The sequence below is a fragment of the Ursus maritimus genome, unplaced genomic scaffold (assembly GCF_017311325.1).
Source record: "Ursus maritimus isolate PB19 unplaced genomic scaffold, ASM1731132v1 scaffold_13, whole genome shotgun sequence".
In the NCBI taxonomy this organism is placed as follows: domain Eukaryota; kingdom Metazoa; phylum Chordata; class Mammalia; order Carnivora; family Ursidae; genus Ursus; species Ursus maritimus.
In genome coordinates this window covers 11,849,060-11,863,359 of record NW_024423675.1, presented here as the reverse complement: position 1 = coordinate 11,863,359, position 14,300 = coordinate 11,849,060, and the positions used below count along the sequence as shown (strand labels likewise).

Sequence of the window (14,300 nt, the reverse complement as noted above, 5' to 3'; positions counted from 1 at the left end):
AATATGCTGGAATGTGTTAGCTACTTGTTTGGATTGAAATGAAAGAGAAACTTCTGGGAAGGGAGTAACTATGTTACGTAACTATGTGTTGCCCTAAAATGTGATTCTAATATGTAGTAACATAACTTAGGGTGATCTGCCACATTTTATTTAAAGTTTACATTTATATAACTTGTTGCAGTTTTGTTTAAAGTAGACTCATCTTTGAATTTAATGATAATTTTTATTTTGAATGCCATCTATACTTTAACAACAGCTTAAAACACATGAACCTTTTTATAGGATTTCAATTACTTGGTAAAGAATATCTCTGAAAGCATATGGCTTAGAGTATGATAGGTGTAAACTTCTGTTAGATTTTAATCATAAAATGGAGAGTCTTTATGTCCATTTTCCTGTCCCAGATTATGGAGTACCTCTCTTTTCTCTCTAGTCTTATAAACTCAGGATTATATGTTACGTTTCCTTCTGGCCCATCATGTTGAAGCACAGCATTTGTCAACATGATATTACTTAAATTTCTAGTATTTTCAACACAAGTTGATTTCTCTCTCACAAGTTGGAGAGAATCCTTTTAAACAGAGTTCACCTAAAGAATCTACAAAACACAGTCAAGCGCTCTGGCTTTTTCTTTTTCTTTCTTTCTTTTTTTTTTTTTTTTGATATTTCTATTTGATTTATGTTGTAGCACAGTTTCACCAAAAATATGTTTATATCCTTAGTTAATCAGTTTTATTAAACATAGTTTATTTTGAAGTTACTTGAAATATTACAAGTTAGTCGTATTGGCAATATTATAAAATTCAACCGGGTTGTATTTATTGAGGTTTTGGGATATCTTGTTTTGATTAACAACGTGTACTTCTGTACCCAATTAAAATCACTATTTGTTCCGGGGACGTTTTTTAACTTGAAATTCTAAGTTGCCTGGGAAGTTTGATTTTCTTTAAGACTTTACAAAACTACGTTGTCTATATTAGAATTCTAACTGAATTTCTCAATATGTTTTCTTTTTAAGATCTCCTCAGTGAACGATCCTTTTATCGATATATCACTTCCTATAATAGAAGAAAGGGTAAGGAGAAAAAACTTAATGAGTCCTTTGTGAATAGCATTTATTCATTCATATATTTAGGCCTTTGTTGAGCATATTATCACAATATCTGAGAGTCACTTTTTATGTACGATAATGGAGTTTATATAGTGTATTTGATACTGGGGTTTGAGTATGTATGCATAAATTCTGTAGTTCTTACTCTCAGGGATCTCAGACCACTATGTTTTATAGTTTGAGAATTAATGTTAAGGAAATTATCTAATTTCAAATGAGTTAGAATTTTTAAAAAGTAGATGATATCCAGAATTTATTTCCTAAAGAAGTTTTGTGTTATGTACATGGCATCTCTATAGGTTTCAAAACCTGTACTTTTGGGAAGAATGAGTAAATGTAGAAGTTTGCAAGTGACAGGTAATGGTCAGTACAGTGACACGGTTACTATAGAAAATACTCCTCCACCTGGAGCCACCAAGAACCAGTCTTCGTCTAAAGATAAGGTAAGATTATATGCATTTGTGAGACATCTGTTTCTTAAAACTTTTTAATAAGAAACGTTTCAAAAACATACAAAAGTAGAGAAGGTAGTATAATAAACTCCCATGTACCTATTTCTCAGATTCACAGTTATGGGATCATGGCTAATCATATTTAATCTGTAGCTATCCCACATTCTCCCCCACCCCATCTCAGATTATTTTGAAATAATTCTGATATAAAAGATGAATAGTATTTTTAAAGACATAACCACAGTACATTATCATACCTAGAAATATTAATAACTTCTGAATACTGCCAACATCCAGTGATTATTTAAATTTCTGTAGTTGTCTCATAAATACCATTTTTGTTTTTGCTTTTTAAGGTATGCTTGAATTTAAGACCTAAAAAAGATTGCAGTTGATGGCCATCTCTTAATTGCATGTCTCTTAGATCTCTTTTAATCTACAGATTTCCCCCTCCCTTTTCCCCCTGCTTTGCAATGTATTTGTTAAAGAAATCGAGTCCTTTTTTTCCCAGTGATTTCTCACATTCCCACATTCAATAGTAATTTATTTTGCTATTGCATTTCCGTGGTGTTAACAGCTTTCTTCCCTTTATTTCCTCTCTAAGGCAGTTCAATCTAAAGGCCTAATTAGGCTCAAGTTTTATTATCTACTTGACTTTTGGCAAGAAAACATTTATTTAAAATTTTATTTTTTTGAGGAGGGGAGGGACAGAGGGAAAGAGAGGGAGAGAGAAAGAGAATCTTAATGCTTAAGACTCTTAAGTGACGTGGGGCTCCATCTCCCGACCCTGAGATCATGACCTGAGCCGAAATCAAGAGTCAGATGCTCAATCGACTGAGACACCGAGGCGCCCCTTGGCAAGAAAACTTTTAACTGGTGGTGTATACTTCCACCAGGGAGATGCACATAATGTTTGATGTCTAATCTTTGATGTCACCAGTCACTCATGACCATTGGCTAGACCCATTATGTCACTAGGGACATAGCTAGTCGAATTACCCATAAAAATTTAAAGAAGTCAATCAAAATTTGCACTTCATTTTTTAAAAACACTTTTTTTTATGTGATATGATCTGTACTAACTTGGCAAATTGATATATCATCAGATTTAGCTTTTTCTGTTAGAATGCTCTTGAAGTGGCAGGACTACAGAGAGTATGTACAAAGGTGTATAATTAGAAAGGCTCCCTCCCAGCTCTGTTCTACAAAGACCTGCTTCTTTCTCCACAGATAAATAACTGCTATTGTGGGTTTCTTGTATAAAGATTGATTTTAAATTAGAACTATTTGTGATTATATCTTCTGTTGATTGCAGTTTAGGTAGATTTAGGAAATGGATTTCAGAGGGTCTAGGAAAAGTATTTAATAATGGTGGATCGTGTAAATAAGACTTGCATTTATTTTCAGTAAGGTCACAAGATTCTTTTCTCTGAAAACACTGTCAACTTACAGAATCAACTAGTTCATGGCAGAAAATGTGTAAGAAAATTGTCACCTGGAGAAGATAGGGCAGTCGTCATACCCCGGAAACATGAGAACCTTGACATGAACGGGGATTCCTCAGCGTTGGCGAGCATCGTGAATACCGAGTCGGCTCTGACCGAAAGCCCCACCGACGGCAGTGAGAGGGAAGCCGGCCGTTCTGAAAGCAGTGCCGATGCGGACAGCGAGGCGTCAGAATCTGAAAGTGCTTCTGAGCAGGCTGTGCTGTTGCGGTCTAGCAGGGGGTGCTCGGTGCACCTGCTCGCCCCCTCTCCCCAGCCGCCGGTGGCTGGACCACCCACCAGGGAGACTGGCCGTGGTGATGAGGGAGTGGCTGAAGCTCTTTCGGTACTTCATTTGAGCAGCCCTGTACCTGGAGACAGAGATTTTGATAGAGGAAAGAAGCCACTAAATGTTCCAAATCGTTCATGTTCTTCAGAGGAGAAGCATAGGTTGTCTCCTCGCCCCCAAAATGCTTTTCAGACCCTTTCTCAGAGCTACATAACCACTTCTAAAGAATGCTCACTTCAGTCCTGTCTCTACCAGTTTACATCTATGGAATTACTAATGGGGAATAATAAGCTTCTTTGTGAGAATTGTACTGAAAAGAAACAGAGGTCCCAAAAGGAAACTGGTTCTGCAGGTAAATATTTCACTTTTTGTTTTTCTTAGTATTCATGGGGTATTTGATAGTCAATCACTAGTGGGTTATCGATCCCAAATAGAGCAACCTGAGAACATTGTTGCCACATTTAAGATGCTTGGAAGCAGAATTACCTTTTTCATGGTTGTACCTCAGCACTGAAGATAGTAACTGGACTTCTAAATAGATTTTGATGAAGTAAATTGAACAGGAAGTACCCATCTCGGCCTTGAAAAATGAAATCCACAGTCTTAATTCAGGAGACTCGCTATCTGAAATCTTTCCAGAAGAGATTTCCCTAGTGCATCTCTAGCCTTGATATGGAGAGAATACTCTGATTCTTAGCGACTAGTTATTTCAAAATGCAGGCTTTATAATTATTCAGTTATGGTGAGGTGGCCAGGTCAGGAGACAGTTGCAGCTGAAAAGATAGTTTGTTACATACAGTTCTGAAGAGGAGCCATGCAGGGCCACATGGGGAAGCACCAGGGTTGGTCAGGAGGCAGAAGGAGTGAGGAGAAGAGCCCAATAAAGGAGGTGATTGGGTATGGGCTTTGGATTGGTTGGTTTGGATATGAGAGGCATACTTACGTTGTTTATTATATCTAGGAATTTGCTAGTTCTGGCTGAAGCCTTCTCTATAATGTCAGCAAGGCCCTGGGTGTCAAAGTATCAGAATACAGACATGCTTAATACACTAGTAATTAAAGAAATGTCAGTATGGGAGAAGGAAGAAATACCACCTTACCTTAATCCAAGTTAAATATGCTGTTGGCCATATTCAAATCTTATCCCAAATACTTTCTAACACCCTCTTACTGAAATGCCCAGTGGTTCCGACGATACGTGATCTCCTTTCACTACAATGAGTAATGACCCATTTGTTTCAACTACAGGTGTGTTTCTGGTGTTCTTTGGCTCTAGGGCATTGACATAAGTCGCTATAGTCCGTCTCCTTCCCAGCTCCCAAAATTTTGTTGCAAGTGTCACCTCCCCTATTCTTTGTCCTTGTAAGTGTGTGCTTTTTTAAAAAATCCCTTTCATTTCAGTGAAGTTTTGGAAAGGAGTATAGAGGCACCCTTGTCACCAGAGTTTAATTTCTTTTTTATCATTTTTCGAAAATTCAAAAATCTTTATAAATGTTAACTCTGTTATGTGGTATATAATGTATAAAATGGAATTTTACAAATGAATTATTATATTTTATACAGAAAAGAAAGCAGAAGGGGTTTACACTAATGCCAGGAAGCAATTGCTCATTTCTGCTGTTCCAGCTATCCTAATTCTCCATCTTAAAAGATTCCATCAGGTAAAAGTCCCTTTAGTAGCACTGTAGTAATTTTGCCATGTGTTGTGCAGAGCCCTACGTCTTGTAAAATTGTGTCAAGGATTAGACAGTGACTTGTTTAATTAAAAAATTCGTCATAAGGGGTTTACTGCTTTTTTATCCATAATAGTTTACAAGACTTTTCTAATTAAAATGGTTTAATTCATAATACTGTATTCGATGATTTAGGTGGTAGGAACCTAAGTGTGTGTGTGTGTGTGTGTGTGTTCGTGTGTGTGTTCACGCACATGTGCATGGGAAAGAGAGAGAATGAAAAATAAAGTTTATTTAGAATCCTTAGAAGCAGGGAAATAGCAAAGTGCACATAGCTTTCTGAGCTGTCATGATCCCAGTGGGGTAAGTGGGCTGGGCATGGTTGGCTTGGACTAAAATGCAAAAAGGGGGGGCGCCTGGGTGGCACAGCGGTTAAGCGTCTGCCTTTGGCTCAGGGCGTGATCCTGGCGTTATGGGATCGAGCCCCACATCAGGCTCCTCCGCTATGAGCCTGCTTCTTCCTCTCCCACTCCCCCTGCTTGTGTTCTCTCTCTCGCTGGCTGTCTCTATCTCTGTCGAATAAATAAATAAAATCTTTAAAAAAAAATAAAAAATAAAAATAAAATGCAAAAAGGGCTACAAAATGCAAATGTAGGGACTCTACATTGAGAGGGAACCTCAATGTTTTTAACATGTCAGGTTTTTCTCTATGCTTGTTTTTTTTTTTTTTTAAAGATTTTATTTATTTGGCAGAGAGAGAGAGTCAGTGAGAGAGGGAACACAGCAGGGGGAGTGGGAGAGGAAGAAGCAGGCTCCCAGCGGAGGAGCCTGATGTGGGGCTCGATTCCAGGACCCTGGGATCACGCCCTGAGCCGAAGGCAGATGGTTAATGACTGAGCCACCCAGGCGCCCCTCTGTGCTTGGTTTTAATCCAATGCCTGTCTACTTTTTTTGTTTTGTTTTTTTGCATTTGATGTAATGATTTTAAAGTTTCTCTGAAAGAATAAATAAGTGAAATACTAAAACATTTTGGAAAAAGTTAGAATGGGTGAATTTTTTGGACACCAGTTTAAAAATAAAACCAAATAATTAAAACAGTATGGTCAAGACTGTCAATAAATAAAACATGAGTATTATTTAAAACTCTTGTTACAGGGGCACCTGGGTGGCACAGCGGTTAAGCGTCTGCCTTCGGCTCAGGGCGTGATCCCGGCGTTATGGGATCGAGCCCCACATCAGGCTCCTCTGCTATGAGCCTGCTTCTTCCTCTCCTACTCCCCTTGCTTGTTCCCTGTCTCGCTGGCTGTCTCTATCTCTGTCAAATAAATAAATAAAATCTTTAAAAAAAAAAAAAACTCTCGTTACAATAAAGGAAGAATCTCAAATCATTTGGGAAGGAGGTGGATTATTTTATTTTTACGTTTATTTCTAAGTAATCCCCACACCCAATGTGGGCTCAAACTCACGACTCCAGGATCAACCCCAAGATCAAGAGTCACTTGCTCCTCCAACTGAGCCAGCCAGGCACCCCACAGGGTGGATTATTTGATAAAGGATTTAGGAAAAAGAGCTGAAATAAAAAATATAAAGCTTTCCTCAATTCCATGTATCAATACTGTGTTCAGATAAATATTTTAACTGTATGAAACAAATCTTCAAAAGACTAGAAGAAAACTTAAATGAATATTAATCTGACCTCTGGGAGGAAGATTTTCTTTTTTTTTTTTCTTTCTTTCCTTTTCTTTTTTTGAGTGGGCAGCAAAGCAAGGTTTATTTAGTGATAGCAAAGTGATAGATAGTACAAAGCTCCCAAGGAGGGAGGGGACCGGAGGGGGTTGCTTGGGAGGAAGATTTTCTATGTATAAAACCCATGAAAGAAATCTCAAGGAAAAGATTAGGAGTTTTGATTATATATCTGCAACATTTCAGGTGGGCCATAGGTAGGCAGGAAGAGATTTTTCTCTACATACCCCCATCCATATCCACAGAAAAATCAGGCTAAATTCTTGATTTTTGATAGCCAACAATATAGAAACTCAGTGGAAGTGAAATGGCCATGGAGAGCAGAAGCGGATGTCTTGTGTCTCATTACGTGAGAATGCCGAGTGAAGGGTGTGTATGTGCAGTTCCTCTGAACAAGATAGGGTCATGTCAGATCTGAGACGCCGATTTCATGATGTACCACAGTTATTTTATATTTGGTACTGCATCTCAATTTAGGAACTTAAAGAATTCATGCCCTCAAAAGGAAGTATTTACAGACTAATGAATAATCTAAAACTTACATTATCAGTTTTGGACTGTTCGTTAGTCATGTTTTTATAGCTATTAAAAAAACTAACTTCTAGGATTCTTCTTTTGGTTTTATTAACAATGATTTAGATTAATTGTTTGTTGCATTAAAAGTTATTTTTTGGTCTTTTTAAGGCTGGCTTGAGTCTTCGAAAAGTAAACAGACATGTGGATTTTCCACTTACGCTTGATTTAGCACCATTCTGTTCTGCTACTTGTAAGGTATAGTATGTTATTAAGATGTTTAATTGACTTGTAAATAATATGCTTAAAAGCGTTAGGCCATTCATTCATTCATTCATTCAGCTTCCCTGAAAGGGAATTTTATAGTTAGTGAAGTTAAATCCATAATGTGGAACATTCAACACACTGAATGACTTTTGTCCTTTGGGAGACAGAATAGGGGACATTTGGAAAGCTGTGTAAACCATGAGGCGCAGTGGTCAGGAACATCAGTGCTGCTTGTCAGTGCTCCTAGAAGCAGATAGTTGCAGAGAGGTTGCAGATCTCGTGGCCTCTCCTCTTCCTTGTGAATGATGTGCTTACTCGTCAAGTTTCAGCAGTTGTGGAGTTCATTCTCTTTTGTGAGTCAGTATACTAGTGCATTGTTTTTCATGCTATTTCATGTACACTACTAAAGATAGTGTACTTGTCAGCTGAGTATGATACTTTAAAATTGATAATACTTTCATAATTCAACATAGAACATAGACTGGTTTATAATTGCTTGTATTTATATGTAAGAACTGTGTAGGTGAAACCAATGACTTTGTATTCCTTGAGGGAACCACATGTTATGGGGAAACATTGTTCTGTTCATGATTACTTGTTAGCAGTCTAGGTTTTGTGGTATGTAATGGAATGCTTTTTGAACTTAATATTTCCAATACATTGATTAATCAAAACAAAAATATCTTAAAAGCAGCTATTTGGTAGATCCAATTTATCTGCTGTAAAATACAAGCACTATCAATTGTTAACACTCCGTATTCATAGAATTTGCTACAAGTGGTAAACAAAAGGAAATTTATTTTTTGATTTTTAATTTTTTAAAAGATTTTATTTGACAGAGAGACAGCCAGCGAGAGAGGGAACACAAGCAGGGGGAGTGGGAGAGGAGAAGCAGGCTTCCCGCGGAGCAGGGAGCCCAATGGTGGGCTGGATTCCAGGGCCCTGGGATCCTGACCTGAGCTGAAGGCAGACGCTTAATGGCTGAGCCCCGAGGCGCCCCACAAAAGGAAATTTAACAAGCTTTGTATTAAATTTATAGAAACACATTTTTAAAAGGTACTTTATAAGGAGGATTTCCAACATACACAAAAGTAGAACAGTACAATGAACCTATGTAACACCCATCACCTAGCTCTAAAACCTTGGGTACATGGCCAGTCCTACCACGTCCACATGCTTACCTACTACTTCCTATATTATTTTGAAGCAAATATTAGACATTATTTCATTCATAAATATTTTTCTATGTATCTATAAAAGATAATAATCACTCCCCCCCTTTTTAAGAACATAACCACTATACTGCTTTCACACTTAAAAAAAAAATCAGCACTCATTCCTTCATATCATCTAATGTATATATTTCCAGTTGTCTCACGAATGAACTTTTAAAAATGATTTAGTATCCAAGTAAGGGCTACACATTATGATTGAATAATTCATCTAGTCTCTCTCTTTTTTTTTTTTTTTTTTAAGATTTTATTTATTTATTTGACAGAGATAGAGACAGCCAGCGAGAGAGGGAACACAAGCAGGGGGAGTGGGAGAGGAAGAAGCAGGCTCATAGCGGAAGAGCCTGATGTGGGGCTCGATCCCATAACACCGGGATCACGCCCTGAGCCGAAGGCAGACACTTAACCGCTATGCCACCCAGGCACCCCTCATCTAGTCTCTTAATGTACAGTTCCCCTCTCCCATCTCTCTCCTCTTCTCTCCCTTGCAATTTATTTTAAGAAACTGAATCATCTTTCTGTTAGTTTCCATAGTTTAGATTTTGATGATTCTTCCCCTGTTCTCTTTATTTCCTCCGAATAGATAGTTGGCTTTTAAGAGGCTTGAACAGATACAGGTTTGATGCTCTTTTGTTCTCCCTGCTAAGGCTATTTTATAGGGCATGTTGATTTTTTTTTTATCAGGTAGCACATAATGCCACTTATCTTTCTTTCTGTGATATTAGCAAGCAGTGATGCTCAAATGCTAGATTGATGAGTTCATTAAGACTTAAAGAATGGTGATGATGATATTTTAAATCTGTCATTCCTTCTTCATTGATTAGCTGGAGCACTTTTATACAGAGAGAAATTCCTTTAATCTATTTAGTTATCTTATAATATAGTTTTTATAGAAAAGCTGGATAAATGTTTGATTCTTTACCTGCTCCCCTTTTGACGTGACCTTAGTGGTTTCTCTCTGAACGATTATGCTGCCAGCTGAAATATATTATTCACCTGTTTAATTTTTAAATTTTCATTTTAGGCATTGCTTTTTAAATTTAAGCTTAAATGTTTAAAATTTTACTAAATACATAAAATATTTACATAGTTCCAAAATCAAATGTATCAAATGTATAAAACAAGGTGAATTCAGATAAATATAGCTTTTCTTCTCCATGTCCATTCCACCTCTTTCTTCCCTCCTTTTATATATAAACCATTTAAAAAATTGTTTATTCCTCTGTAACTTTTAAAAATATAAGCCGATAGATATGTATACATGCATCTTCACTCTTAAATAATCACAGCTTACAATATGTATCCTTTTTTTCTACCGCACTCTTAACATTATATCCTGGAGATTATTTCATAGCAGTATTTTGAGATAGTCTGCACCCTGTTTTTCAAGCAGCATAACACTCAATGCATCATAATTTATGCAACCAGTTCCCAATTTAATGGGGATCTATTTATTTGGGTTTTTTCCAGTTTCTTTTTAATCAAAGTGTAATTGACATGCCATTTTATGATTCAACATTTATATACCTTATAAAGTGATCATGATAAATCTAGCTACCATCTGTCACCATACAAAGTTGTTACAATGTTATTACCTATATTCCATGTACTGTACATTATATCCCCATGTCTCCAGTTTTTTGATATTACAAATATTTCTGCAGTTAATAGTAACTAGTTTGTAATTACAATATTTTATAATTATTATTTGAAATAATAACTAGTAGCATGTCTTTTTACATTTTGCTCATATACCTGTAAGATAGAATCCTACAAATAGGATTGATAAATCCAGGAGTAATCCAGGAGTAATACCTGTGTAATTTAGCTAGATAACATGAAATACGTCTGCATAGGGGCTATACCCCTTTGTGTTCCTACAGGCAATGTGTGTGAGTACTCTTTTCCCTGCAGCCCAGCCAACAGAGAATGTTGTCAGGCTTTTGCATTTTTGCCAGTCTAATACATGCGGAAACACATCTCAGTGTTGTTTTAACAATGTGTTTTTCTTAGTTTAAGCAGAACATACATTTGACTTATTTTTCCTTATTATAATATTTCACTAAATAATTACTAATTTCAGTTTTTTCTTTGTCTCAAAGAATGTAAGTGTGGGAGATAAAGTTCTCTATGGTCTCTATGGCGTAGTGGAACATAGTGGCTCAATGAGAGGAGGTCACTACACGGCTTATGTGAAAGTGAGACCACCCTCCAGGAAATTATTGGAGTATATCACTGGAAAGACATATGTACCTGGTATGGCATCCTAAGTTTATGTTATTCCTAAAAACGAATGTATTCTTCCTTTTCTGGAAGAGGTAAGCTGTTTCATGGATACCGCAAGTGGATTCACTTTGTTAAGGTTAAGTGAGAAATACTTTTAAGAGTGCTTAAAGAACCTTAAATATCATAAGCCTGTACCCTTCTAGATGATGTGAAGCGACACATTGTTTTTCAGGGTGTTGAGTCATTGCGTATTGTGGTGGACTGGCATTTTGTTTAACAACACCGAAAGTTTTTGAAGATCTACCAGGTCCTCAGAATAGAGTTAGGATTCAAAATTTGCAGACTTTGCCTAGGGATCAGCAAGCTGACTTTGTTTTTTCTTTTTATTTCAGCGGAAATGATTCTTAAATCATTTATTTAAGAAATAAATACTTACAAAGCAAATATTTTACAAGTCTATCTAATATTTCACTAGATATTTAAAGCGAAGTGATACCAATATTAATGCTTTGAAACAGTTAGTTGATTTTGGAAGATGTTTAACACAAGAAGAAATGCACCACTAACATAACATAATAAAAAATTATTACAAAAAAATAAAATAAAGGACCGATTTAAAAAAAAAAAAGAAACGCACCAATAAGATCTAGCATTAGATAAAATATAGTTTGTGATGAATGTGTTGTTGTTTATAATGTAGAATAAGAGCATACTTACTGTAAAATTATACTTCTTTTTGTCTTGTTAGATGTGAAAGAACCTGACAGTGAGTCGGCAGGCCAGTGGGTCCACGTTAGTGACACTTGTGTGCAAGTGGTTCCAGAATCAAGAGCGCTTAGTGCACAAGCATACCTTCTTTTTTATGAAAGAATATTATAATTATCTGTTAATAATTCATGGTAATGATTATTTAGATCACTTTTGTTTAAATGCTGCAACGGTAACCATAATATGTAACGTGCCTTTGTAGTCTTTTCTCTTCTGTAGGAATAGCAGGTCCCTCAAATGCCCCTGAAGATTTTTACCATTTTGGTGAATCCTTTTAAAGTAAATTAAATTTGCTCGATGCTTTCAAATTTATATTCTTAAAATAAATGTAAACACATGTTTTTAAGGAATATTTGTCCTGGAAAAAAAAAAGGCAGAATTTGCAGCATAAAGGAAACCGCCCCTTACAACATGGCTTATTACTATGAGCATTCAGAAATGATGCTGGCCAATCAAATTGTTCCTTAAAACGGTGTTTACCAAATGTGAGTTGCATACCACCTTTCTGATTTCATATATATGTATATATATCTCCTGTGCCATTGTTTACTTTTTATTTTTAACCCTAGTTTTTAGCCTTACATTTTTAAACATGGCCTTGTTTTGAGCATATTTACATTTTATGTGCTAGTTATATTAATTCTAATAAACATTTAAATATGTAACTATTGAAGAAAAATTGTTCATCCATGTAGCACTCCACTTAAAATCATCTCAGGGCTGGCCAGTGGTGTCCATATACCACTATGTGGGAAACATCGGTATAACGTACACTTAACACAGTGGGCACAGTGACCTCATCATATTCTGTGTGATTCAACCATATAAAAAGATACCACTGTAGCTTCAGTAGTAGGGTTCTACAAATAATTTATTGATTAGCTTATTGCTTTGAGGTTTTGAGAACTAGAAAAATACTGAAATATGTCATCAATGTATTATTTGCAGCCTATTCATAATGGCGTTGAGGATGATTTGCATGTAATTAGCCAAGGTCAAAATATAATTATTGATAATTGTAATATGCAGAATTGGTAAATAGAAGTTGTTAATCCATATGGGACCATTGGATACTTTGAAATATAAATTGCCGAATTATATTTGTAAATGGTAGAGAATTATATTCTTCTTATACTTGACAGGGAAATATAATTTTCTAGTTCTGTAGGTCAGTAAATATTAATTGTGGTTTTGGGGTTTGAGATCACTTTTTGTCATCAACAAGCATCATTAATAAGTTCAAGTGGGTTTAGCTTGTATTTTAATGGGGTGTAAAGTTGGCATTTCAGATTTTTTTTTTTTAAAGATTTTATTTATTTATTTAACAGAGATAGAGACAGCCAGCGAGAGAGGGAACACAGCAGGGGGAGTGGGAGAGGAAGAAGCAGGCTCACGGTGGAGGAGCCTGATGTGGGGCTCGATCCCATAACGCCGGGATCACGCCCTGAGCCGAAGGCAGACGCTTAACCGCTGTGCCACCAGGTGCCCCTGGCATTTCAGATTTTAAATAAACAATAGCAAAAATATGCTAGTAGTTTACCACCCCCCAAAAATACAAATTATTAAGCTGTCAAAACTTGGCATGAAAATATTACTATTAGGCTTAAATTTTAAAAAAATGATGGCTACTTGGGTCTGACATTACTGAATCAAAACACATACCTGCATGGTTCAAGCATCCTAATCATTAGTGCCAACACATCATACTACAGGCAGCTACTGGCTAAGTGCCTAGTTCCGGTTCATTTTCCTCTTGGGAAGGAAGGATAAGAATAGGGGCTGTAGATAACGTGTGGAAATACTTAACCAAGCCTCTGACCCTTCTTAACATTTACGGTCATATAACATTGTCAAGTTTACCAGTGCTGCTTTTTGATATGTGGCTAAGTGGAATTGTGATTAGTGTTAAAGATGGTAATAATATTATAAAACTCAGAGCTTAAAAATGTCATTGCACAAATTCTATTTTTAAGGTATTGAAATTTGAAATAATAATGTTTTCTTGATTTTTAATGTGAAATGATGGAGAAATATATCTTTATAAATTAATCTGCAAACTCAGGTTGTGTCCTGTAAAAAGTAGTTTAAACTGTTTAAATTAGACCGTGTTTTATATTTATTTGTAATCCATTAACATTGAAGTTTTAGTACCAGAGCAGTGATTTTTTTTTTTTGAAAAATATTAGCTAAATCTCTTGATTCAAGTTAGCCATATCGGTAATGACAATTACCATCCTTTCCCCCAAATGTACATATTAAGTCACCTCATTTTTCTTCTAAGAAAGATACCATTATGAGGCACGTATTTTTCATTGGGTGGTCACTTGCTTCTTGTTTCATTGATAGATGAATAGACAAAAGAAAAAGAGTGAGAGAAAGAAGGAAAGAAAGGGAAAGGAAGAAAAAACGATAGGAAACAAACAAGAGCGTTCTTTTCTGTTGCCTCTTGGCTTTATCCTTACACAGCTAAAGTCAGAGATGGTGAGATAGGTAAGGGCAGGAATCAGGGAAAGTGCCTAGTCCTCTTTTCATTAATAGGATG

At 36.1% G+C, this 14,300-nt stretch overlaps 1 protein-coding gene across 1 annotated transcript in view; it reads left to right on the top strand.

Annotated features, from left to right (window-relative positions):
• Positions 1-12,334, top strand: part of USP45 (ubiquitin specific peptidase 45) — a 67,944-nt gene extending 55,610 nt beyond the window's left edge. The window contains exons 12-18 of the mRNA XM_040627565.1: positions 1,019-1,075; positions 1,411-1,554; positions 3,016-3,688; positions 4,900-4,997; positions 7,437-7,523; positions 10,867-11,020; positions 11,739-12,334. Of these exons, the coding sequence (XP_040483499.1) occupies positions 1,019-1,075; positions 1,411-1,554; positions 3,016-3,688; positions 4,900-4,997; positions 7,437-7,523; positions 10,867-11,020; positions 11,739-11,869 (1,344 nt within the window). The 3' untranslated portion in view covers positions 11,870-12,334. The remainder of the gene's footprint in view (positions 1-1,018; positions 1,076-1,410; positions 1,555-3,015; positions 3,689-4,899; positions 4,998-7,436; positions 7,524-10,866; positions 11,021-11,738) is intronic.
• Positions 12,335-14,300: the final 1,966 nt, after the last annotated feature.